At 31.0% G+C, this 27,752-nt stretch overlaps 1 protein-coding gene across 1 annotated transcript; it reads right to left on the bottom strand.

Annotated features, from left to right (window-relative positions):
- On the bottom strand, positions 1 to 27,752 carry LOC105840192 (fatty acid synthase). Its single transcript, XM_036287829.1, is given in 21 exon segments — positions 1 to 1,188; positions 3,402 to 3,513; positions 3,607 to 3,861; positions 4,035 to 4,289; positions 4,416 to 4,888; positions 5,019 to 5,850; positions 8,282 to 8,975; positions 9,050 to 9,294; positions 11,579 to 12,389; positions 12,391 to 12,598; positions 12,734 to 13,126; positions 13,217 to 13,518; positions 14,414 to 14,913; positions 15,039 to 15,356; positions 15,922 to 16,082; positions 16,173 to 16,377; positions 16,468 to 16,761; positions 18,069 to 18,487; positions 18,772 to 19,003; positions 19,098 to 19,351; positions 27,352 to 27,752. Coding segments are annotated over 20 exon segments (7,134 nt in total). The 5' UTR covers positions 27,524 to 27,752; the 3' UTR covers positions 1 to 1,188; position 3,402.

Below are 27,752 nucleotides of genomic sequence, written 5' to 3'. Positions count from 1 at the left end.
AATTTTGTAAATCAATAAACAAGATATTAAACCTCTATTTTAATATTAAATGACGCAAAACTACATAATGCACCGATAATCTTGTCTAACTTTCTGATTTACATAATGCAGATGTGGTTAACTATTTTGTAAATTACGGATTATAATTTGTACAATAATGATATTCTTCATATGAATGTTTAAAACAGAAACCATCATGCACAGCGCTATCCTACAAATACTACATTTGGGTATATGCTTTTTATTTTGTACATAGAAATAGAACTCTAAAATATTTTGAAATTCGTCGGGATGTATTTTTACATATCCGCTTTTAAACCAAGCATATTGGAAAAGATTTTTGAATCTAAGTGAAGAAAGCTGATTATGTTAATGATTGCAATTTAATTATTTCGTTACGGGAATGCAAATTGACATCTCTCTTTTGAAGAATTATATTATCCGAAAATATTCGCACAAAATTTTTCCAAATCCGGAATCCGAACACATTTAAAGGCTGAATGAGGCCCGTCGTTTTTCTTGAAATAGTTAAAAATTGTACGCCTTTATCTTGTGAAATCAACTACTGCAAGTTTTGAAATCTTCAGATGTAAGTTTTCCTGATTTTGAAGCTTGAATGTAAATATTAACTGGACGAAAAAGAGTTTCTTGCATTCTTGGACCAAATGTTCCTGTGGATTTTTTTAAAACCATGTACAGTAATGAAAAAAGACGTCCGCTTATCAAAATAATCGGCATTATAGTGTAATTATGTATCGTAGAAGATACCGATTGAACCGTTGCTTCTACTATTTTTGTACCTATTTGCGTCAATGTTCGTCCAGAATGTATTTGAAGGTTGAAAAGCTACTCTCATCTGCATTATAAACATCTTCAACTCTGATGGTTGGGATGTTAGATCTTACGTTTGACACAAACGATTTTGCGATATCTTGTAGATTATTTTCAAACATAAATTGTGTTCTGAATGTCGTTATTTTGCGGGAAACAATTCTATGCACATTCTTGAATTTCCAAATTCAATATTTACTTGCCTTAAATTCAGGTAGATTTATTTAACTTTTTGCTTTCAAGGCCCTTGAATTCATGTCATGAACAATAGATCTTCTTTCGCTTCTCGAATTTTTGCAGTACGTATTCCGTAATAAATGCAACTTTTTCTATACTCGCTTTCCACCTATATAGATGCTGTAAGAATTAGCCTTTTGTATTATAAAAGACAATATTGAGCTGGCAAATAAGCATTTAATACAAATAAATATTTTACTACAAAAATTTGGCGCCGCTAAACCGAATAATTTGCCAGCTCTCTTTCTTATTTTTTTGTGCGTGCATTTGAATGTGTGTGTGTGTTTTTAGTATATAACTTACAAGGGAACCTCGCGAATTCGAAAATTCAGATTTTAATGAAACTTGGCATAAATGCAGAGGGAGTAAATACATAAATTTAGAAATTTTTAGTAGCGGCCTAAAAACGGTTTAAAGGAGTGAAACCATCGATCATTCAAAGGTTGAGACATTTTGCGTTTTCTCGAGATATCTCATAAACTAAACAAAATATTAAAAAATGTTTTATACAAAAGTTTTACAATAAAAGTACTTCTATCTAACTACAGTAATAAAATTAAAAAAAAAATTTAAAAAATTGTTTTTTAATTTAAAAAAGAAAATTTTTAAAAAAATTTTATTAATGTAGTTAGATAGAGATATTTTTGCTATAAAACTTTTGTATAAAACATTTTTTGATATCTCCAATACTTTTCGAGATTATCGAAAGAAGCAAAAATCTGTTCTATACATCAGTAGTTTTATTCTTTAGATCGCTTTTGATCGAAACTTGAAAATTTATAAATTTATCTGTTTACCTAATTACATGTTTTTTTTTCGTGAATGGAAAAATGCATTGTGTATCTCCCATGGTCGGTCCATGGGGATATATGGGATCTATTAAAAAATCCACCGTTTGGATGAACACAAATATAAAGGGACAACATACTGTCACCGTAAACAACTAGGACTATTTTGGGAACTTAATTACGTGTGTGTTTCATCTAAAGTTATATAAAAAAAAATATTTTTATTTAATCACGTTAATAAAATTTACGAGAAATAAACATTTTTTTTCGTATTTCCCATATCAAGGAATTTTTTGGGTGACACATGGAAAAATTTTGAGACACCGTCGATTCCTGATAGGAGTATGATTTTCATCCCTACAATGTCCGCGGTAATGTACTTTCAGCATGCTCGAGAAGGACTTTGGATATATTGCATAATATTCTGGGAAAATTCTTTCCATCCGTCCTTCCATCTTACGATTTATACATAAAGTTTGTCTATAATGTATAAAAAAAACATTTAAATTATTACAAACACTACTAATAAATATTATCATTATCTAAATAAGAAATTTGTTACTTACAAACAATTCTTATACTTCGTAGTGTTAACAATTATGGTGTTCCTCAAAAAAATAATTACACCACATTTTAGGAATGGAAATCATACTCCTATCAAGAATCGACGGTGTCTGAAAATTTTTCTATGTGTCACCCAAAAAATTCTTTTATATGGGAAATACAAAAAAGAAGTTTATTTCTTGTAAATTTTATTAACGTGATTAAATAAAAATGTTTTTTTATATAACTTTAGATAAAACACACATGTAATTAGATACCCGAAATAGTCCTAATTGTTTCCGCTGACAGTATGTTGTCCCTTCGTGTTTTGTCCAAGCGGTGGGTTTTTTAATAGATACCATATACCCCCATGGACCGACTATGGGAGATACACAATCCATTTTTCCCATTCACGAAAAAAACATGTAATTAGGTAAAGAGATAAATTCATAAATTTTCAAGTGTTGATCAAAAGCAATCTAAAGAATGAAATTGCTCCTGATGTAGAGCAGATTTTTGCTTTTTTCGATATATCTCGAAAAGTATTGGAGATATCAAAAAATGTTTTATACAAAAAGTTTATGGCAAAAATATCTCTATCTAACTACATTAATAAAATTAAAAAAAAATTTTTTTTTGAAAATTTTATTGCTTAAAGAAAATTAAAAAAAAATTTTTTTTTTTAATTTTATTACTGTAGTTAGATAGAAGTACTTTTATTGTAAAATTTTTGTACAAAACATTTTTTTTTTGTTTAGTTTATGTGATATATCAAGGAAACGCAAAAATGTCTCAACATTTGAAGGGTGGTTTCACTCCTTTAAACCGTTTTTGGGCTACTAAAAATTTCTAAATTCATGTATTTACTCCCTCTACATTTACGACAAGTTTCATTAAAATCTGAATTTTTAAGTTCGCAAGGTTCCCTTGTTAGTTTATAAGGAAGCGATTTTTAATATCTTAAGCTTTTATGCGTGCGTACGTTCAAATGTAAATTATAACCTTAAATGATAAAGGGTGGTTTCCCGTTAATTGCAGTTGACACCTTTTCATTTTTCAATATTGTCACATGAGTACCGTTGACGTAATGTACTTGAACTGTGTTTTGAGTTATCTTAAACAATTATATTCTTTATTAATTCCAAAAGTTTGAATAAATTTAACTTATTACAACAAAATATAAATTAGTGCAATTTTTTAAAAATACCTTATGCAAACCATAATCTTCATCCGTTATTAGTTTATGTAACGGCTGTGTAGGTTTTAACAAGATTATAGAAGATTTAATTGGTGGCAGCGTAGAAGGATCGTAGTGCTGCAAAGCGGATGAATGTTTGTAAACTGTGGTACACAGCGTTTTTAAATTTACTGGGGACAGTGACGTATTTATAACTAAAAACGATTTTGCGAAAATATTGTATCGTTCCTCCCAGGTATTACATTTCTGCAGTTCCATTATAATCTGCCAAATTAAACATTTTTTTATAATATAAGAATTTGCATTAAAACAAAAACCGTAATTTACAAAATTATAAAATAGGAAATAATATTAATAATAATTTCCACAAAGAATACAAAAATATATCATAAAGGTACAATAAATTTTAACTTGTAAAATTGAGAAAATAATTATACCTTTTTACTAGTTTCTTGTGAATAAATTTGCATAATATTGGTTAAAACAGCAAACTGAATATCAGCATCGTTAAAATTTGATGTAAAATGTTTGAACATCATTCGCATTTGTTCAGGGGCACCGTCAATTAGAACCAAACGGCCTTTAAAATTCAAGGTTTCTAATCGTCTTGTTACCTCAATTGCAATAATAGACCCGAAGGAATATCCTACCATTACAAAGTCTTTTCTGTCTCTTAATTTTGGTAATATATGCTGTAAAAATAATAAAGTAAATAATAAAATACTTCTTAAATCTTACGTCTCTCTCTCTCTCTCATATAATAAAATAATAAAAACTATACATAAATAAAATATAAAATTATTAGTGCATTTGCGTACGTTGAGAAAACGATCAGTTGTTTCCAATATGACGTTTGTTGCATCAGCATTATTTATGCTGTAATGTAAAGATGTTGCTGAAAATTTAATATCTGCTGCTAAGTGATTAAATATCGTTCCACACCCGTCGATTCCCGGTATAAGAAAAACTTCAGTCGTAGCATTCTGTTTTTCAGTCAAAAGATCAAAATAGATCTCTGAAATAAAATCTTTGTCTTTTACAATACCAATTGGCAATTCCGGAACACAAGGCTTTTCTGCATTAATATTTTTCTCATCCTTCGTATTATTATTGACGTTTATATTGGACATCTCGTTAAGTTTCGCAAAAGTGAGACTAGATATTTCTTGTGTAGTAAGAAAAATATCAAATTCTCGTTCCAAAGTTTGTTTGATTTCCACAGCCATCATGGAGTCCATTCCAAGTTCGGCCAGTGATGTATTTTGACTTACAACTTTCATGTCTTTTATATCTGTAATGTAAATAGAAAATTATTTTGACTGAAACTATAATAAACTTAAACTACTAACAGTTAAAATTAATAAAATTGAATAAATGGTATAATAAGTGTATGTAAAAGAAAAAAGTAAGTATGCACTTACCTAAAATGCCGGCAACAGTTTTTATCGGACTGTCATGTCCACCAGATTCAGATTTCTTTTCAGCTACGACCATACTGCTCACGACTGGTCGGGTTTGAAGTAAAAATTTATCGAGTTCATCTAGACAGCAGGATATTTTTTGTTGTAAGGTACCACCAATAATCAATTCCTTATCGTTTTCTTGCATGTCAGCGACGAGACCCACATCACCAACGGCTCCCCACTGAATTGCCAATCCGGGTAATCCTTCCTCTGCTCTCTTTTCGCATACTCTCTCCATAATAGAATTAGCCATGCCATAATTACTCTGTCCAGCATTGCCTCTACCGCAGGAAACGGAAGAGAACACTACGAAATTTCTCAGTTTAGGGCAAAATTTTCTGGAAAGTTTATCCAAAGTTTGCGTCGCACGAGCCTTTGACTGAAAAGACTCTGCAAATGTCTCTGTTGTTTGATTCTTTAGAATGTTATCTTTTAGCACCACACCGAGATTAAATATAGCATCCACTGGTGCTTCGCTTTCTGCAGTTCGTAAGAGGTATTCGCAATCTTTAGGATCGGCGACATCAATATCCTTGATAATCTGCACATTTACACCATACGATTTCCATAGTTGAATCTTCATGCGTTGATAACCATTTTTTATTCCATTTCGCGAGATTAACACTACGTTTCTGGCACCACGAAATATCAGCCAATCGGTTAATTCTAAACCAAATCCACCCAGACCTCCTAGTACAATATAATTTTTGTCGTTAAGACAATAATAGCGACGATATGCAGGAATGGGCTTGTCTAAAGGTGTATCCTTTTCCTGGATATTTATAATTATCTATAAAAATACATTAAATATATTAATTGTACTTGAAATAGACTCTATTACTCTTTTATAAAAATTTATTTTATTCTGTAAATTAAAATCAGTGTATTTTGCGCTGAATAACAGTGAACAACAGTCGGATATTAATGTTGTAAATATTTATAGAAAAAGATTGTCAATATATTGGCATAGCCTTTTAAAGTTCCCTTATTTCTCTAGGCTTACAATTGTTTAAACTAGTAACATTGTACAAAAAACTAAATATATATTGCACTGTATTAATATTAATAAAACACAATCTGCTTAAAAGGAAGACATTTATCTTCTCTCATCCTAATTAAACTGAGACCATAAAATTATAATATTTAGATGTATTTCATTTATGTGTAGCCATACACGCTTTCGTTTCAATAAAGACGTGGAAAGATAGAAAGATAGAAAGTCTACTTGTTAAATAATTTAAAAAATGTAAACTCATAGTGCATTTATTTGTGACTCTTTTTCTATATTTTGCTAGAAACAAATTCTTCTAAATGAGAATAAAATTAGAATAATTTTTTTCAGAGATGCTTCACATTCAGTTACGGAGAAATGGTCTTAATTTATAATCGGATATTGAATATCTATATTTCTCATCTTACTCTATTAAAGCAAATTTAATCTCTTCTGCCTTCTCCCTTTTACTAAATTTAATTTTTATCATTTATTTATTTATTTTTTATTATCATAACATTGTTTTCTCTGTTTTTAATTACCTGACATTTTTAGTTTACCTTGTTATTTACATATTTTATTTATTTATTAATTCACTTTACTTAAAGTTTTATTTTTTAAATCTGTTTTATGACTTCTATATTTTATAATTTTATATAACCGTTGATACGTATCTACCTTTTCGTATACTTTGACTCACATCTACTTATTTTGTACATTTTATGTTACTGGTTATGCTTGAACGAACACATCTCGATCCGTTCCTCTATCGACAAAAATGTCATTCGACACTAACACCGACTCTTACAATTTACATTTTAACGGTTTTTCTGAATTTTATTCAAAGTTTTCACTTTTTCTAATCTGGTTAGTGAATCTTTTTTTTATAAATATGTAAAGTATATTTTATCTATTGAAGTGCCAAGAGGTACTTGATTACTTTTTCAAACTATTCTTTCTTTTACATTTATTTCTAACATGGTTACTCCGAGACTTTGCTATAAGGGACCCAGCGAGAAACGGTAATGAATTCGACATCAATTCGACGTCGAATCGACATCGAAATGTTGAATCGATGTCGATTCGATGTACTACCATATTTCTCACTGGGGACTCACGGATTCAGATAGGAAAACCGATTATTTAGATGCGCTGAAGATGAATCAAAAAGAGTTGAAACGTTTGCCTAATTATACATAAATTTTGTTACTTATTTAATAAATTAATGTATGTTAATTTGCGCATAACTATCCGCGCGGTCCACACTCACTAGTCTTTTTTGTATTATTTTTAATTTTTTTGCAAGTTACATAGCTTAAACAATAATCAGAATAGTATTAAGGTAATATTAAATTATTATAAATATTTGTAGTGTTATGAAATTGTTCTGTTTGTATTTTTTCTTTTGTTTTTTCTTATAGTGTTCAATAAAATAAAAAATTATTATAAAGCGTACACTAATTGATCTCTCTGTTTTCACTAAGAATAAATCATAAATATATAGGATGACATTTTGATAACATAATTTTATGTCAATAAAAATTATCTAATTTATTAACTATATTTTTTGTTTTTTAGTCCTTAAATTCGTTAATTTTATTTTTTTTTCAGCTTTTTAACCGTTTAATTCTAGGCTTTTTATGTAAACTTTGTTGTTTATATGTAATAAAAGTGTACTTCATAATTTATAACATTGTCAATTTATTTTTATTTTAATTATAATTTATAGTAATATACATATATTTTTATTAATTTTTAAAAATTTATTTAATTTGATTAAAATCTACATAATACACCGTGTCTAAATTTTGTCTGCTATACTGGTTTTGATAATTATTTTGTAATTTTCCAGAGGTTTATTTGATTACATTGCAAAAACATTAATTAGATTTCCTAATGTACATTTACATTTTCAAATTTTGTTTTAATTTTTATTTAAGAAATTTCTACAAACGAAGTTATATGCCAATATTGGCCCTTCATATAACATGTAAACTAAATAATACGCGCTTTTTTAGAATAATAATAATAATATATATATATATATATATATATATATATATATATATATTGATTTCTTTTTTAATAAGAGTAGCCTCCTGATAACTAAAATTATTGAATAGTGCTACAAATTTCAATAAAATTTTACTGATTTAAATTTATAGAGTATATATATATATATATATATATATATATATATATCCTATTATATTAAAAAGTTCAAACATACCTTTCCCATGTGTTTTCCACTCGCCATGTATCTAAAAGCTTCTTCAATATTTGTTTTCGGGAAAACTTTCACTTGAATAGGTTTAATGGTTCCGCTCTTAAGACCATCGATTATCATTTTGCGTAATATGAATTTATACTTGTGATCACCAATAAATATATTATCTAATAAAATTGCATGAAAACTAATACCTTTCTGAAAGGCAGAAATACAAAGAGGATTGTTAGAAACAAGATCAAATTTCCCGATTTCCAAAAAACGACCATTTTGAGCCAAACAACGAACGGAAGCGATTAATTTCTCTTCTGCTAGTGAATTCAACACGATATCAACTCCGCGACCATTTGTTTGCCGCATTATCATTTGTTCAAAGCTGGTATCTCGAGAATTCCCAATATGTTCATCCAAAATTGAAGGAAACACTCTTTTAATAAAATTTCGTTTGTCACTCGTGCCTACAGTAGTGAACACTTCGCATCCTTCTTTGAGAGCAAGATGAATAGCTGCCTGTCCAATGCCGCCAGTACCAGAGTGAATAAGTATTTTATCGCCTTTTCTCATTTTCCCATAAATATATAAGGCAAAGTAAACTGTACTGTAAACGCACGGAACCGTCGCAGCTTCTTCAAATGTCCATGCGTCCGGTACTTTCCAACATAAATCTTTATTCTTTACAACAACGTTTGCTATGCAACTGAAAAAAATTATTTCAAGTTAAATTTAATTTTTTTATTAAAAAAGATAACTACTTTTTAAGACATTATTTACTCGGTATCATTAACCCCCATTACTCGTTGACCGTTGACATCAAATCCAACGTATTCCAATCCAAGAGGAATATATCCAAATAACCGTCCTCGAGAAAGTGCCACATTATGTATTAATTTACCAGTAGCAAGCATTACATCTTTAAAATTAAGAGATGAATATACAACATGTACTAGGTCTTCACGACGATATCGAATAGATAAATTATTTTCTATCCAACAAAATGTATTTAAATCACCACAAATCTGTCGAAAAAGAGTCAATTATTATACGATCGAAAATTCGAGACCCGATACGCGTCTGCATGCGCATATATGCCCGACACGTGACTTAGGTCTAATGGCTCTCTCTCACTAAACGCAATAAGCGACGAGCGATGAGCGACATCCAATGAGAGATCTGCATTTTCGAACGTTTCATCGCTATGTTGAAAAAAGCAGATGTCTCATTAGATATCGCTCATTGCTCGTCACTTATCGCGTCTAGTGTGCGAGAGCTGTAAGAATCTAAAGCGTTATCACGCGGCGACACGGGAAACCCTCCGAACCGTCTAACAACAAAAATCAATATCGTCCTTCGATAACAAAGGCCGTAAATAAGGCGACCTAGTTATAACGCCTAAGGACCGAAGATCTCGTCGGTGATAACAATCGTATTTTTACTATTGTCTACACGTTGTCTACACTACCAGTTACATACAGCGAGGTAACAGACCGTCATTGTTGCAAAAATCAGTATGTTTATAACAAAAATTGGCTGTGTGCATATTATTTTATGGATTGAAACTATACCAACTTTTAATAACTAATATTCTAATTTTGTCGTGTTTTAGAAAATAGATTTGACAAAAATATTAAATAGTGGATTTTCTTTCTAATTTTAAATTAATTTCATATTAAAAATTTTAATTGACAATTGAAATATAAAAAAACAATACCGGAAACTTTAAAACTTAGTCTATTATCATGCCAATTAATGTAAACAATCGTTATTTTATTCAAAAAACATGGATATAAGAAATATGTTTAAAAATGTTTTTAAAAATAAATGTTTTAAATATAGTTTTTTTTTAAACATAGTTGTTTTATTATTTTATGATTTTTGAGTAATACCATTTAGATTTAGAAGAGAGAAAAAAGAGGAATAAGTGAAATATAAGCAACGCGACGGAAGAAAGAGACATTACTGATTTTTGATATTGTGATTTCTAGAAATCGGTTGAATGTATAATTGTTCCCTAGGTGGTATTTATCATACTAATAAATTCTTAAAATTCTGTTCTAAAAAATAGTAGAATATTTTCTCCGTTTATGCGACGCCGCCGTGCGTCGTATGGGCCGATGAAGCATCTGTCTACCATCTTAAGGGAGTTTCTATACTAATTTAATAAAATAATTTTTATTTTACTTTGTAGAGAAATTCAAATTAGTGGTATAAATTAATTTTTCAAAATTTCAGAAAGCTGAACTTGTTAGTTATTTAGATATCAAATATTTTATTTACATGGGCTCATATGGAAATCAATGAATTTTCATGATTTTTTGGTTTTTATCGCCATATTAAACGTAGAAGTAATAAACAAATGTTAGTGAAACATTACAACGATACAGCTTAGTTGTCCAAAAAAGTACTGTTAGACTTTTAAAACAATGCACTTACTCGTTTAAGTGAAATAATTGATAGGATAAAAAAGTTCACAATAATCGAAGCAGTACAGCACGTAAGTGTGATAAATGTGTGCTAATGATAAATATGAATTTCGAATTGTTGTATTTAGTTATCTAAGGGTGATATAATAGTGAAGAATGTTTATTCTTAATTAAAAAAAAATTATTTTAGTAATAAAGGTAGTACTTTAGAGGCAAATTTTTTCTCATATTCACTATCATTAACTTTAAATCAACAAAATAGTTATTTGAGTTTTTTTTAATTTGAGTCCCTGTGCCACTTATTATGCCGGGCCTGAGCAGAGAAACTCCCTTACAGAGAAAATTTGCGGCAAAAAGAACTAGAAGAGGATTCGCCGTCGATATGGAAATCTCGGCAATCACCGCATGCATTCAAATTGTGTTCAATGCGTTACTTGAGTATGGACGTGAAGTCATCTCGACATCGAATATTAACGCAGAACTATTTCATATATTGGTGACTCAGAAATCGAGTTTTCCTAGGCGTTGTCACCGCGCGAATATAAGATTCGATCCAAATAACAGTTAATGGATACTAAACGCATACGGGCGGCATATAATTTGAGTTAAATATAAGTGATATACGAACGGCATATAGACATGTATGAGAAGTGATTTAAATAAACTTTTATTAAAAAACGAAATCACGATGTATAAATTAAACCTTATACATCCGCAACAATTATTTTACATTACATTACGTCATACATATCGTACATGTACGTATTTACATTCTTAATTAAAAAATTGCAAATAAAAATCAGAAAACTTAAAGTATAAAAGTACATAATGTTATTGTGTATTATTACATCCCTATGCTTTAAAAAAATTTCGTACGTACCATTTGGCTAACGTGAGCGGTAGGAACAAGTTCGGCTTCCTGTGGTAATAATAAATGTCTGTACGATCCCCAGATTTTATTAGACCGTAATACATTAATAGTCAGGTCTTTTTCCAATTGTTGTAAATAGAAGGGGTCTTGAAGAGAAAATTTAGCAGCTTCTTTATCTTGAATAAGTACACTCCTAACAAGTTCTCCACCTGGTTCTTTTCTCAAGCAGTTAACAAACCCCAATAGACCACACTCAAAGTCTCCCTCTCCAACAACTATGATTCTACTATTCTCCTCGAGTTTGCTTTCGTCGCTTACAAGGGATTTTAAATCATCTAACCAGTTAAAGTTATTATTACTAATATGAACAACAATTTGTTTCGTTACATAAACTTTCTTCTTCATAAGAACAACCTTTTCTTTATCAGTGCGCTTTTCAAGAATAACGTTTAATTCGTATTGTTGCTGATACATGCTATAGTCACACATGTCGCACTTTTCACGCGTCAACAGATAGCCACCTTCTTTTAGAAATGGCAAAAGTCGTTCTAAAGAAGTCTGTTGTTTAGACAAAAGATTGTATCCGGCAACTATTAAGACTTTATCGTTTACAGTTGGTTTGTTTATATCAGCGATTAAAATATTTTGTAATAAGTCTTTTGAACTGAAACGATTGGGCGATGTTAATAGAGTGACATTTGTTTGTATCAATGGTATATCCTCAAATGCTTCAATCAACAACGAAGACGTAAGGTATTCTGATGTAACATCGTCGACCTCTTCTAGCAACTCAATGGCTTTCACTTTAGTAATTTGATGCTTCCAGCACGAGTTGCGCGGATATTCGAATCGCCTCTTTTAAAGAAATTTCAAGGCTATCTTGATGAGCTATAAATATGTGGTGCTCGATAACGGCCTCTTGGGTTAATTTTCGTCGAGAAATCTGAGTAGCATTAAGGCCTTGTATCTCTATTCCACCTGCTATAATCGAATCTATCTCTCTGTATATTTGTACGGGTAATATAGTATCTAAAATGTATACGTATATGATATCATACAGATTTTTTACAACTTATTGTATGTTAAAAGCTATGTTTCTATTCTATTATAAAATAAAACAGCACTTACTAATTAACGTTTACGTTTTATCTATATCTGACGTACCTTTCACATAATCTGCATAACGTCTTAGCGTTGAAATATGAAGTTCAGGATTAATCACCACTTTTTGAATACTCGTAGGAACATACAAACCTCTAGTATCGTATCCGATAAGACGCATTTGTAGCATAGTATCCATAAACGTAACCCAATTTTTCCAAATGATATGTCCTTTATTACCTGAAACGGATGTACTCTTTAATCCACGAAACCAGCCGCTATACTGATAACCGCGGAGTTTCAATTCCTTGTAGATATCTCGAGCAGTCATTTCTTCTTCATCGTCAATCTCTGATAATATGTTTGTCGAAGTCATTTCTTGTTCTGGATTCGATGTATGGTACGCTACGCCTGTTACCACAACGCTATCACCTTCGGTTATTTCAAAATTCCCATCTAGAATATTTTTATGTTTGATATGTATGCATTTCCTACGATTATTTACTTTTATGTATTAATACTTTAAAATTACTTATCCATAAATACCTTTCTGTATCGTAATTTTTAATGTCACAGTATTATTTTTTGTCAAATGAGTAGCACGAATAAACTTTACATTTTGAAATATTATCGGTATTGTTGAAAACATTAATCCTTTTATCATGCCAATTGTTTGCCAAACAAGTACAAGATAACCTGTTGCGGGCAGTAAATTTCTTCCATCTATTACATGTCCGGCCATGTAATCGTAATCCATATCTTTAATTGAGATTTCAATGTACCTTTCTTTTTTCGTGTACTTTTCTATTGTATGGTCTACTATAAACCAATCTTCAGAATGTTTCCATCTAAAATTAAATTAAAAGTCTTGTTTATATATGCTATAAAATTATATATATACAAGGTGCTACAAAAGCATCGAATTTGCTTAGCATCATGCGATGGAGAATGAAAATCTAAGAAGAAATGTCTAATACTATTTTTCGATGCGGTAAATAGTTTTGCCTTAATTCATCATTGTAATAAATCAATAAGCGCGGAAGTACAAGAGAAAGTCAGTGACGGAGAATGCGTAAAGAAGACAAAGTAAGAAAAACTTCAATAGTAATTAAATTTATTTATTATAAAATGATAAAACATTATAACAAGTGCTTCTTATAATAAGTATTCAAAGTGTCCATTATTAGCTTCCAAACATTTAATTGCTCTATTTATAACACTTTCTTTTTTACTTTGTCTGATAGACAAATCTTTGTAAGACTTATAGCGGTAAAATTTTTTTCGGTAATCGGCAATTTTGGTAGTCGCCTAAAAAATTCTATCGATGATTATTAGCACTCGAAGCTGTAAGCTGCGGAATAAAAAATGTCTTTAGTTGAAGATACAAATTCGAAAATTTTCCAAGTCCCGTCAAAATGGAAATATTTTTCGGTAACCTACAGTTCTATTGAAAATTTTGGTAGCCTTCTAAAAAATTTTATCGATAATTATTAGCATTAGAAGCATTTTTTAATTTTTAATAACAAGGAGTTAACTTCACGCATTGTCCGTCACTGACTTTCTCTTGTACCTCCGCGCTTATTGACTTATTACAATAATGAATTAAGGCGAAACTATTTACCGCATTGAAAAATAGTATTAGACATTTCTTCTTAGATTTTCATTCTCTATTGCATGGTACTAAGCAAATCCGATGCTTTTGTAACACCCTGTATATATACATAACTGTAATATAACATGTACTTGATCGACGGAGAGATCATAGGAGTTCCTCGGCTAACTGGAAATTCCACTGATGGGTATAAATTGGCGATCTGTGGTTGTAAACCAAAATTGTAGAGCCTTCCAATTTCTTGTAAAAGCACTTCAATACTTTGTTCAGTGCGTCTTCTCAGTGCAATGTTTGTTACTTTCGGATGTAAAGATTTTTTCAAAATGTTTTGCAAAACACTGTCTGGTGCGATTTCGATAGTCACAGCATTACTTGAAATCAAATGAGTTGTTTGTTTAAACAAAACTGTATTTAATATACTACGCGTATGATAGTCCGCCGATGAGAAATTTGACTCTGAAGTGAACCATTCCGTGCAAGGTATTGAAGAACTGATCCATTTGAAACTCCGTTTTTTCGGCCGTGGTATTACATTGTTTAAATTTAACAGAAGCTGAGTTTTCACGGGTGCGAGATAAGAACTGTGATACGGTACGTTGCAGTAAATCTCTTTCACGTAAATATTATTAAGCTAATAATATAAAAATGTATAATTTATTATGTGTAGGTGAGATAATTTGAGAATTTAATATGTTAAAAGTTATTAAGTTAAATTAAATTTTCTATTTATTTACAAAATATAAGATTTAGTTCTACCTGTAATTTTTTAATAAATTTTTGTATGAATTCTGTGGGTCCACACACAACGTTACTGTTCTCACTATTGCGGCATATTATTTGAATATCTTTTAAACACAGATTTTTTAGGTCTTTGTAATTAAGATTGACAAGTGCCATAGAGCTACGGATTACTTTTTCTTTAACACATGCCAAACCAATAAAATATGCTGACAAAACAGTTTGTTCAATGGTGAGACATTTATCCGCATAGGCGCAACCGAGTTCACCAGCAGAATGACTAACCATGTAATCCAGAGTAATTCCTAAGGATGTCAATAGGTCTACTAAGCCAATCTACAAATATGTACGAATATGTTTAAATCAACAGTCAGACACTATATGACCTAATAATTAATTAATCATAAAACAATAAAATATAATTTAAATATATTGTTGCACTTTCCGCGACACTCCCGTACTTTCGGTCTCCTCGCGCGCTCATTTCTAACTTACGGTCGCACGCGAGAAATAACACTCACTGGTGATAAGAGGAAAGTATTTATTTATCTACTTTGAATACACAAGCTTGACAGTTCAAAAAACCGATATCAAAAACCCAAAACGTTTTCCAAGGCAACCGGGCGATCGATAATATTGATCTGCTGGACTAGCTGACTCGCGCGGCTGGGCATCATACCGAGCGACGCGTGCAACACAATATATTTATAAACAATATTTATCGTTATGAAATTAAAATATAATTTAACACACTACACTAACTTCACACTAATAAGATAATATTATAAGTAGAATAAAACCTTACAGAGTTTATATTTTTTGTTTATATTTATTCGAAAATAAATATAACATAATTAACATTTATTTATGCATGGTTTTGTAATTTAATATAATTTTTTACCTGAATAGCGACGATCCCAAGAAACGCATATAAACCATTTTCGCACACTTTTTCGTCTGTCGTTGTCAAAATGTTAGTAACATTTATTCCATATGGTTTTAAGATACCATCGCATATTTTTATTGTATTTGCAAAAACTTGAAATTTTAATAAGTTTTGTCCTAATTTGAATTTTAAAATTACATGTATTATTTTGTTATTTAATATTCTAATTAACGTATGTTATTGTAAATGACATATTAAATATATACCCATTGTTGGCCATTGAGAGCCTAAAGCAGAAAATATAAACCAAACAGGTTTTTTCATACTTCCAAAATTGTATATTTCATTTATTGGATCTTGTTGCACATCGTTAAATATAATAAATCCTCTCCATGGATGACCCTCTATACTGTCCGCATAGATATCGTGGAGTAAGCGAATGTATTCTACATCTTTTGAATGCTTGAGGACCTAAAATAAAAATTATGATGCAAAAGATAAAATACGATTTTTAATTCTTCAAAATAAGATTAATATTAATTTCAAAATATCTATACTAACGTCTTTAAAAAAAGACTTTACTGATGCTTCAGTACGCCCAGATAAAGTCACAAGTCTTGGCAAGTCATCATTCGGTGCTCCATTATTAATTTTCTGTTTGTGATTCCATTTTAACAATGTATGAACGTTAGCTCCTCCGAAACCAAAAGCACTTATACCTATGTAACCGTTTTTAAGTGGCATCGGTTTCTGGATGACACAAACGGTTCCATTCAATAAAGCATTTATATCATCCCGTGATGTTGTGAAATTAATATTTGGAGGAACAAAACCGCTTTCAAATGCTATTATTGCCTTTAAAATTAATAACAGTTTTTAATTAAAAATATGAATTAATTTATTAAGATTAGTTAGAAAAGAGATGAGGGTTATAAACCATCATTTTGTTTTATTTAAATGACTCAGTAAACATTTATGTGACATAATTCTTGTTGGTACAAGTTTACTTATAGAGTTGTTACTTATAGAGTTCTGCCAATAGTGTTATAAGCAAAAATTCGTCGGATATATGTACATAACAAACATAATTAACAATTTACTTAAGAGAGAAAAGAAGTGGGGGTTATGGAACCTGTAGGAAGATATGAAACATTACCAACAAATACTTTTTAAATTATTTTTATTTCTCCAAAAATGAGAAATTAGCGGAGCTCGCACCATTATTAAAGTCTCGATACCTTACATAGTATTATACAAAGAATAGAAACACGGACAAAATATTTCTCCCACTGCTAATCGTGGTTTACTGTAACAGTGGTTACTGCTATAACTAACAAATTTGCTCTTGTTACTAATGTTTTGATGTGGTAGTAAACTATGCATATCTGCCATAATTATTTTGTTTAGCTACACACAGTTAACTATCCCAGCTAATTGATATGTTTTATTCAGCACAAACATGTCGATATTTGTACGAAAATAAACGAATTAGTTATGCGAGCTAAACATTTAAGTATCACACACAACAAGCGTTTGTTTTGTCGACCAAAATGTGCGCGATGTGTACTGTAGCTAAATGTTTGTGTATTACAGTCATATACTTTCAGCTAACTAAAATTAATCTTGCAGCTAAAAGTAGCTTAAGTGTCCGTTTCTATATTACACCGCAAATTTAGCTACCATACCTGAATTTTAGCTATGATGGCTAACTCTTTTCCGTGAAAAAATTTAACAAAATCTTTGACTTTTGCGACTTTGTGTATTGTAGAAGTATTATAAAAGTATTTTAACAAACAATATTAGCTAAGTAAAGCAAAATATTAAAAAAAAAATTAAGTGCTAAGAGATGGAACTCAGACTCGTGACACATAAAACACATAAAACACATTACGAATTCAGCAACATGATTACTTATACATGCAATTTTTAAATAAATCTTTATATATCAATACAATAAAGTAACTAGTTAAACTGTTTTTATGTTTAATATACACCATTTTATGATTAATTATACACCATACAAAAATAATTTTTGTATGGTGTATAAATTTATGTGCAACATACGTGCAATATACAAATTATAATACATAAATATGTGAATGCATAAAATAAATATTACTTAAAAAATAGTAATAAGTAAAAATAAGAATTATTTGTTTTACCTTAGCAATCTGAGTGATGCCACTTGCTGGTTCAGTGTGACCAAGATTAGATTTTACGGAACCGATCATTAATGGAGTTTCTCTATTTTTACACAAAACGTTCTGAATTGCAGCAATTTCCTGAGGATCACCAACTTTGGTTCCAGTACCATGTGCTTCAATGTAATCCAAGAAAGATATCGGTATTCCGCACTCATTGTAAAATTCCGTTAGTAGATTAGTTTGGGCTATTTGCGATGGGTACGTTACTCCTTCTGCTTTGTATCCATCACTATTTAATTTAATATGCGGACATGTAGCATAAATCCTTTTTGCATTTTTTGCTTTTTGTAAGTATATCACTGCTACGGTTTCACTACGCGTGAAACCATTTGCAGCAGAATCAAAAGGTCTGCAATAACCATTAGGTGACAAAACACCTGTAAGATGAGAAATATATGAAAAAAGACGTGTTTTACTTTATATTGCATAAGCTGATGTATCAAAAGCATTATATAGTATGCTACTTGTTTTGTCCATTAAAAATATTATCGAACTTTGTCAAAAATTTTATTAGAATTTGCATTTACTTAGTATATATTGAAATTATTTAATTCGTGAAATCATATATTTTATAATAAATAGAGAAATACTTCTCTTTAATTCTTACTCGTAAGGTAGTCTTTATATATAATTAATAATAGTAACATATTTAAAAAAATACCAAGTTTGGTGAATAGTAGACTAATAATTGGACTAAAACACAGATTTGCAGTCCCAATTATCGCGTCTTCGCATACTCCTGACATAATATAATTATAACCAAGTGCCATGGCATAAAGGCTAGAACTGCATGCTGTATCAACTATATGTGATGGTCCTTTTAGATCCAAGTAGTATGAAATCATGTTCGCTGTTGTAGTTTTACTACATCCAATAACATTCAGACCACCGAACTAGTTATAAAATAACGCATTTAAGTACACAATAATAAGTTTAATCTTTTTTTTTAACTATATTTCTGTATTAATCACAACTTTTTTTCTCTACCTGTTCTTTCTTATATAGAAAATGTTTTTGTGCTTCAATAAAATATGTCCCTATAATTACAGCAGTATTTTTTCCTCGTAATTGCTTTGGATTGATTCCTGCATCGATAATTGCTTCGTAAGAATGTTCCATTAGCAATCTCGCTTCAGGTGAGAGTGTGTGAGTTTGATCGAAAGATAATTGGAAGAAATTTGTATCAAATTTTTTCACATTTGAAACTGTTCCTATACGGCTTGACATATCCGGAAGAAAATCTAATAAAATATGGAGACTCATAAAAATGTTATATTCTCGTTCATTTCTTTTACAATTTTAATTTAAATTATACATTGTGTATATATATATATATATATATATATATATATATATATATATATGTATATATGTATATGAGGCATTCTTTGTCAACCAAGCCACTCCATCTCTCCATTTCAGATTTTGTCAAAAGATATTCTGTAAGTGCTTAAATTGTAGGTACAAATGTAAAGTTTTAAACGTCGTTGAGCGATTTTTGAAATTTAAATTGGTGGATCCAATATTGCGGCTGCAATTGGCAAAACTCATAATTAATTCAATAACGTCGTTGATTGCAATGCGTAAAACTCCTTGTAGTAGCTTGAAAACGATTACTTAAAGGTTTTTGTGTCGCTGATTACAAATCCGATATTAGATTTGCAAAATTTTTAATGGCGGATCCAAGATGGTAGCCACATGCCCATTTTTACACTCTAAATTAATCAAAATTTATCAAAACAGTTAAAAAATGGTAACTTAAAGGTTTTTATGATCACTGATTACGAATCCAATTTCGAAATTTAATTGAAAAATTCAAAATGGCGAATTTTATATGGCTGGTCCGAAAATTAAATTATAGACTACGAAAAACATATCGTAACAGCTTGAAAACAATACATGCAACAGTCGTTAATTATGTATTTTTAGTTGAACTCTAAAACACTAAAATCTATATTAAGATACCCTGAAATGATTAAAAACTAATTATTGTTTTCAATGTTAGTATTTTACTCACAGTTATTACTGTGAATTTTAATGCATCTCGATTAGGCATCTGCAATTGTTCAAAACATGAATGAGTAAATTAAAATTACCTTCTAAAAAAGTCATATAAAATATAAAGGCTCAAACCAAGAGTTAAAACGTTGTAATTTGTTAAGTTATATTAAAATATAACTAGTGAGTCAACTACATCAAATTATTAAATTTTGTTCATTACTGATGACAGAAATTTTTACTTTGTTATTAAAAATATAATTTTTTTAAATAACCTTTTTAGGAAGTAATTTTAATTCACCAATTCAAGTTTTGAACAATTGCAGAGGCCTAATCAAGACGCATTGACATTCACAGAAATAACTACTGACATTGAAAACAATGATTAGTTTTAAATCGTTTCAGGGTACCTTAATATAAATTTTAATGTTTTAGAGTTTGCCTAAAAATACATAATCAACGACCGTAAAAATGTTGCATGTATCGTTTTCAAGCTGTTACATCTTTCGTAGTCTATAATTTCATTTTCGAACATCCAGGAGCCTTATAAAATTTGCCATTTTTAATTTTGCAATTTTGAAATTAGATTCATAATCGGTAACCCCAAAAACCTTTAAGTTTGTAAGAATTCTACAATTTCTTTTATTGAATAATTAATTCTGTCCGTCACAGGAAAGAATGAGCACGGAGATCTAGTAAGGCAGATACTCGCGGTTCAAGATAATAATAATTCGCATTTATTACTCGATATAATTCCGATAGTCCGGTCTTCGTTAACATACAAAAATATCCCGCTTCATATAACAGATTTTGGAGCATTCGACCATTATTCGCGTAGTTCTCGAGTCACTTATTAATTTCGGAATTCCACACCATAAAAAATCTCCGAGTTCCATAAAATTCGACGATCGGACTCTATACCTCGTCGGACGCCCTACTCGCGCGATGTCAATATTAATAAAAACCCAAATACTTATATAACGCTTATTATAGCCACCTATGTCCCCCGTTGGCTCCTTCACCTGTTCCTAGGCCGCGCCGTCGGACTCCGTTGTTCTCTTCCTTACTATAGGCAGCGCACGATTTACCATAGCAGACCTCGATCGGACTCCGGCCGGAGTTTCTCTCCTTCACTCTTTAGGGCAGGAGAGGATGGTTTAGTCGATTTCTCCCTGATAGTCCAAATATATTTCGAGAATGATCGGGACCTCGGCGCCAACCTCGAAAAAACGCTAAGTGCGAAAGGCCTCTTGCAGATGGAAGTCCGACGACCGCCCGGGAACGAAAGAGACCGATTCCTCGTCAGTACATTCGAACGTGCGGTTTTCAGAGCACTAGGCATGCGCGCTTTTCACGATCCTGACCCGTGGAACCGGGTAGCAAGGGAGATGAGCTGCTTCACCCCCTTCCCTAAGACTATGGCACGCGCTTCTGGAGTGACAGATAGACCCGGAATCGGCAGATTCTTACAAGTTATTATTTCTAAACTGTTTCGATAAATTTTGAATAATTTAGAGTGTAAAAGTGAGACACGTGGCTGCCATCTTAAATCCGCCATTAACAATTTTGCAAATCTAATATCGGATTCGTAATCAGTGACACAAAAACCTTTAAGTAATCGTTATCAAGCTGCTACAAGTTTTGCGCATTGCAATCAACGACGTTATTAAATTAATTATGTGTTTTATCAATTGCAGCCGCAATATTGGATCCGTCATTCTAAATTTCAACAATCGCTCAACGACGTTTGAAACTTTACATTTGTAACTATAATTTAAGCACTAACAAAATATTTTTTGACAAAATCTGAAATGAAAAAATGGGGTGGCCCAGTTGACAAAGAATGCCTTACATATATAGAAAATATTATGTGTATATATGGGAGATCAATATTATGGGACACAGTAATAAACGGACACAGACCAAACGGACACAGTAACAAACGGACACAGTGCAAAACGGACACAGACCAAATGCGCACAGACCAAATGGACATAGTAACAAACGGACACAGTAATAAACGGACACAATAACAAACGGACACAGACTAAATGCGCACGTACCAAATGCGCACGGATCAAATGTGCACGGACTAAATGCGCACGGACAAATGCGCACGGACCAAATGCGCACGGACCAAATGCACACGGATCAAATGCGCACGAACTTATCACATGGGTTACGACTTTACAGAGCACCCCTACCGACGAGGTGGGAGGATGGCGAAGCCCCTTCTTGCACCCTCCATGTGTGTGTGTGTGTGTGTGTGTGTGTGTGTGTGTGTGTGTGTGTGTGTGTGTGTGTGTGTATTATTATAGAAAAAAGTAGAACATTTTTCTATAATAATAAATTATATTATTTTTAAATTTCAAAAGGTTTATTTTAATTGTTCTACTTTTAGATATAATATGATATATGTAATATGAAATAATACGTATTATTTTTTTATTTATTATTAACATTATTAATTATTGGTATTTTTTTAAATGTTTGTTATAATATATTATTGTTTCTTTTTTGTTTTTTATCGTTTCGTTTTTTTATTTTTGTTTTTTTCTTTTTTGTTTTTTTTTCGTTTCTTTTTTGACCAAAAGAGGGATACAGCAATTGGTCTGAGTCAAGCGCTGTCTCTGACCTAGTTTACACCGAGCACTTGGTACGCGTATCAAATAGTAAATAACTAGTGAATGTGTTTAATCATTGGCTGAACAGCTTAAATTCACTACTTGATACGCGTATCAAGTGCTCGGTGTAAATTAAGGCTCTGTCTAACCAGTAGCATAATGGGCGCTAGACAGAGAAAGAAATTGACCCGGACCATGTCTCCTCTTTGTCTTTCTGCCGGACACTTTTCAAGAGCTTTTTACAAGACATGCGTAGTCCATGCTTTATGTCGATGATTTTTACAAAATTTGGATTAACCCACTATTGCAGCAAGCTCTTTAATTGAAATAGGCCCAAAAGAAATAATCAAACCATAATAGGGCCAAAATTTGGTTTATTTCGGACTTTCTATGAATGTCCGAAATTGTGACAAACGTATATCTCATGGACGTCCATTAAAGGACTTTCTATGAACGTACAAAGTTGTGCCAAACGTATATCCTATGGACGTCCATTGAATGTCCGACGGACCTTATTTGGACTCTTAATGGATGTCCGAATGTCCAGAAGCGGATATCCATTGGACATACAATGGATGTCCTTGTGCTATCTGGGGTATCTACCGCAATACAATATTTCTATACTAGAGAACGAAACAAAGCTAAGCACTAATGCAGTGCAACCGATTAAAAATTAAAAAACATTGTCCTACATTCCTCAAAGTTAGAGGACTTAAACAAAAAAATTATCGAAAAGGACAAAAAATTAAATGAACAACCAAATACAATTTTTCAGTCATCACACTTTACCTATCCAACGGCTACCAGCGGAACAGTTATTGTGATAATACTAGCAGTAATAATAATTGTTGTTGTAATAAAAAAGAAAAAACAAAATAGCCATGAGCGAGTCACTAGACATAGATGCGGAATATACAATTCTCAGATCTATTTTAAAGCGTAGCAGTAGCACGCGTTTTTAATTAAATATACAAAAACTTCGTACCTCCGTTTTTGTTTTTTCAACAGGGGAGGGATGTTGTGAGCGAAACACCCACAACCAATAAAATTATATTATAAAACATAGAATATAAAATATTAAAATTATTATATAGCTCGCCGAGGAAGGCTCGCTATCACAAGGTGTCAGGCGACATATGCCTCGTGCGCTGCCGGCCGGTCATCGCACTGGTCAACGCACTAACCACCTTGGGGAATTTAGCGAAGCTAGCTTAGCAACAATCATGCCACTGGAAATGCATACCTGCATTTTGGCAATTGTTGCTAAGCTCGCGAAATATTTCCCGCGCGCCGAATGCGCGCGGGAATGACCATATATGGTCATGCGCAAGGCCCGATGCCCCCACTAATAATCAAATCCGCGACACTATTTAAGCTGCTGCCGAATAGCGGCCAGCGGGATCAGTGATAAGCTATCAAGCCGATACGTACGGCCCGCGCGAGTAAAATACGCACGAGTTCGGGACTTAGCCGCAAGCAAACCCCGAGCAAGCGAAGAGACGACGCGCTAACTCCGAGTCACGCGCCGTATCTAATCAAGTGTAACCCGACGCGGCACCTTCGCCGACCGCCGCTATTGTACATTACAACAGAATAAACCTTTTTATTAAATTCACTTAAAATCAGCGAGTGAGTGATTTGAGGACCCTGCTAACAAAAGCTGCTTTTTTCCGCGAGTTCCTACTCCTTGGGCAGCAACGAATCCCTAAAGATCTTTTGTCGCACCGCAAGGTACGGCAAAAATCATTTGTTGTACCGCAAGGCGCAACAATATACTACTTTCTCATTAATACTCAACGTCGACATAGACCGGTATTCATAGACAGGTCTTATATATTTAAGATCGTCTTAAGAATGATGACTTAAGATGTCGTCAACCAATCACAGAGTCGTACTAGCATCTTACGACATTGTTTGAGACGATCTTGAAATAAGATTCGACTATGAATACCGGCCATAGACATCAAAATGGTATGCCCGGGCAAAAAGAAGCCTGAAAGTTAATATTACATTCAAAGGGTATTAACAATATAAAATTTGAAAAAAGAATTTAGTGTCGATATTACGTCTTGAAAACCGTTAAATTCGTCATTTTTTGCTTTTTTGAGACTATTTTTCTCAAAATTGTGACGTAATAACCAAATTTTGATGCCGGATTTGTATCCAGCAAGCAAAAATACGCCGAAAATGACTATTCGCATTTGAGTTATAAAATTAGTGTCGCATAATGTTATTAAGAAAATTGTTGAAACAACTAATATATTCAAAACTCGAAAAATCATTATAACGCTATAACTTTTTTATATATTAAAAAAAAAAAACTGTAAACTATTACAAAAATGTACAGGGTGTCAAAAAGTTATTGACATAGTGCTTGCATAAAGCAGATTAAACTGAATAAGAAAGTCCATTGCCATTTTGCAATTTTTGCAATAGGTAACAAGTAATTAATTAAAAACAAATTACTTTTAATATCTTGTTTATTTATTTGCAAAATTGTCCACTAAAATAGCAAATATATGAATGTTATTATTATAATAAAATAATAAGTAATGTTTGTTATTATTAAGATTTATATATAAAAAGAATGTATTTTTTTATGTTTGCAAAGCTATATATATTTCTAATTTCAAACTATAAGTAATTTTTAAATACAAAAAGTTTTTTTAATAGATATAAATTAATGTTTATGACGTATGGAAATAAATTATAGAAAATCATTGCTTATTAATTCACAAAGTGTAGAAATTTAATTTTAAGGGTTAATGGTAGAAATTCAAAAAGCATAAATTTTACTTATACATACATATGTGCGTGTGCGTGCGTGTGTGTGTGTGTGTGTGTGTGTGTGTGTGTGTGTGTGTGTGTACACTTAATACGTAACTTTATAGACAAAAAAGAATACAATTTTTTTATTTTTCTTACTTTTTGGCACACTTTATGAGAAAACGAGCAAAAGGTAACAAACGGATTTTGTTTTTGTGGAATAACTGCTCTGAGAAAAAAAATGAAAGAGAAATCCATTCAAAAGATAACAAATGGACATTACCGATTTCATTAATTGGAAAAAAACTGATAAAGACCAAAATAATCGACTAAAAGTATTTGATCAAAAAGTTTCGGTCGGATATTTTCTAATCAAAAGTTTCTGTTCAAATGTTTTTGATCGGTTATTTAGGCCTTTATCGGTTTTTTTCAATTAAAGAGTTCGGTAATGCACGTTTGTTACTTTTTAAATGGATTTTTTAATTTTTTTCTCAGTACAGTTATTCCGCAAAAACAAAAAGTCTATATTAAAAAAAAAATAATTTGTCTTAAATTGTAATATCGTCATTTTCTGCATTTACCGCATTAAGAATTAAGAACGTACGTGTTACGTGAAGAATCGAGTGCATAGATGAATAGCGTACAGATAGCTTATATGTATATAATTATTTCTCGAAAACTAATTTAAAAAATGATTTTTGCATTGCTTCTTTTAAAAAAGCTAAGGATAAAAAATTGTCCGTATATAATCATACATGTTCCGGAATATTTATAATTATACATGGACAATTTTTCATACTTAGCTTTTTTAAAAGAAGCAATGCGAATATTAATTTTTAAATTAGTTTCTATTTTTTCAGTATGACTATTATTTTTTTATATCAAACAGAAATTTTACAGAAGACAGGAAACTAATATAAACATACATGGACATATTTTATATATATAATATTAATATGTGTGTGTGTGTGTTTTTATATAAAACATTTTTTCCCGAATTAATATAATCTAATGTAAGAATCAAATTTAGCAGTCTAAAAATATAAGAATATTCTTTTTTCTTAATAGTTTCAGTTGTCAAGATTATAATTTAATCCGAAAAGTGTCATTTTAGCGGTTACTTTTTAAGGTTACTGAAGAACCTTAACTTAATAGGCTAAAATAGTCTTCGATTCGAATTCAGCGACTTCAAAAATATAAAGATGTTATGGTCTGCCGGAAACAACTTTTTTTATGTGCCTGTGTAAATAATCAAAAGTTGCACTACCTGTTTAAAAGATTGATAGAATCAGATAAGGAAAAATTCTGTCTAATTGAATCGTGTTTTGGTTCGTAAATATTAGATTGTTTAAATGAAATATATGATAGAGTTTCTATATTTCTGTATCGTATTATATCCTTTAAATATTTTATCTTATATACACAACGATTATATTAGAAAACGATTTAGATAGAAAACGATTATTTTTCTATTACATATTATTGATAGAAACGTGTAAGAAAAATCGCAAATTAATTTATATTGAATTTTATAGCTTTTAAGTCGTAATTTTTATATTTAGTAAGATAACTAGATAAGATCACATAGGAGTCACGTATATTAAAATAAAATTTTAGTTGCTTGATTTAGATAGATTAAAGAACGATAGAATTTTATAACTTTTCTATTATGCATGCATTCTTTCTAGCATGAAATCTAGTGTCCGATAGAAATTATAGATTTAGATAAAATTATATTAAATTTCTATATTTTTATATGTTTCTATCAATTTCTATCGAACTTTTTGAGCAGGGTAAGTATCTACAAGGGTAATGTAAAATTATAATAAAATTACAAATAATAAAATTATTACCTTTTTTCCAACGATCATGATTTTCATTAACAAGGTCAACTTTATTAAACAGATTCTCTCGTAACTGATTCATATTGTCCGAATCTGGAAATCTGCCAGCAATACCAGAAATAACGATCTTTTCATCGGAGTTAATATCGTTCCACGATGTACATACTTTTTTATCATCCATGGTTTTAATTATTGTTTTATATATATATATATACGCATAAAACTCTCTTTTTTTCTAGATCAAAACAATAATTACTTAAACAGATTCTCTCGTAACTGATTCATATTGTCCGAATCTGGAAATCTGCCAGCAATACCAGAAATAACGATCTTTTCATCGGAGTTAATATCGTTCCACGATGTACATACTTTTTTATCATCCATGGTTTTAATTATTGTTTTATATATAT

Source organism: Monomorium pharaonis, chromosome 6 (genome assembly GCF_013373865.1).
Source record: "Monomorium pharaonis isolate MP-MQ-018 chromosome 6, ASM1337386v2, whole genome shotgun sequence".
Lineage (NCBI taxonomy): Eukaryota > Metazoa > Arthropoda > Insecta > Hymenoptera > Formicidae > Monomorium > Monomorium pharaonis.
Note: the sequence above shows the minus strand (reverse complement) of the source record. Positions and strands in the feature narration are given on the sequence as shown.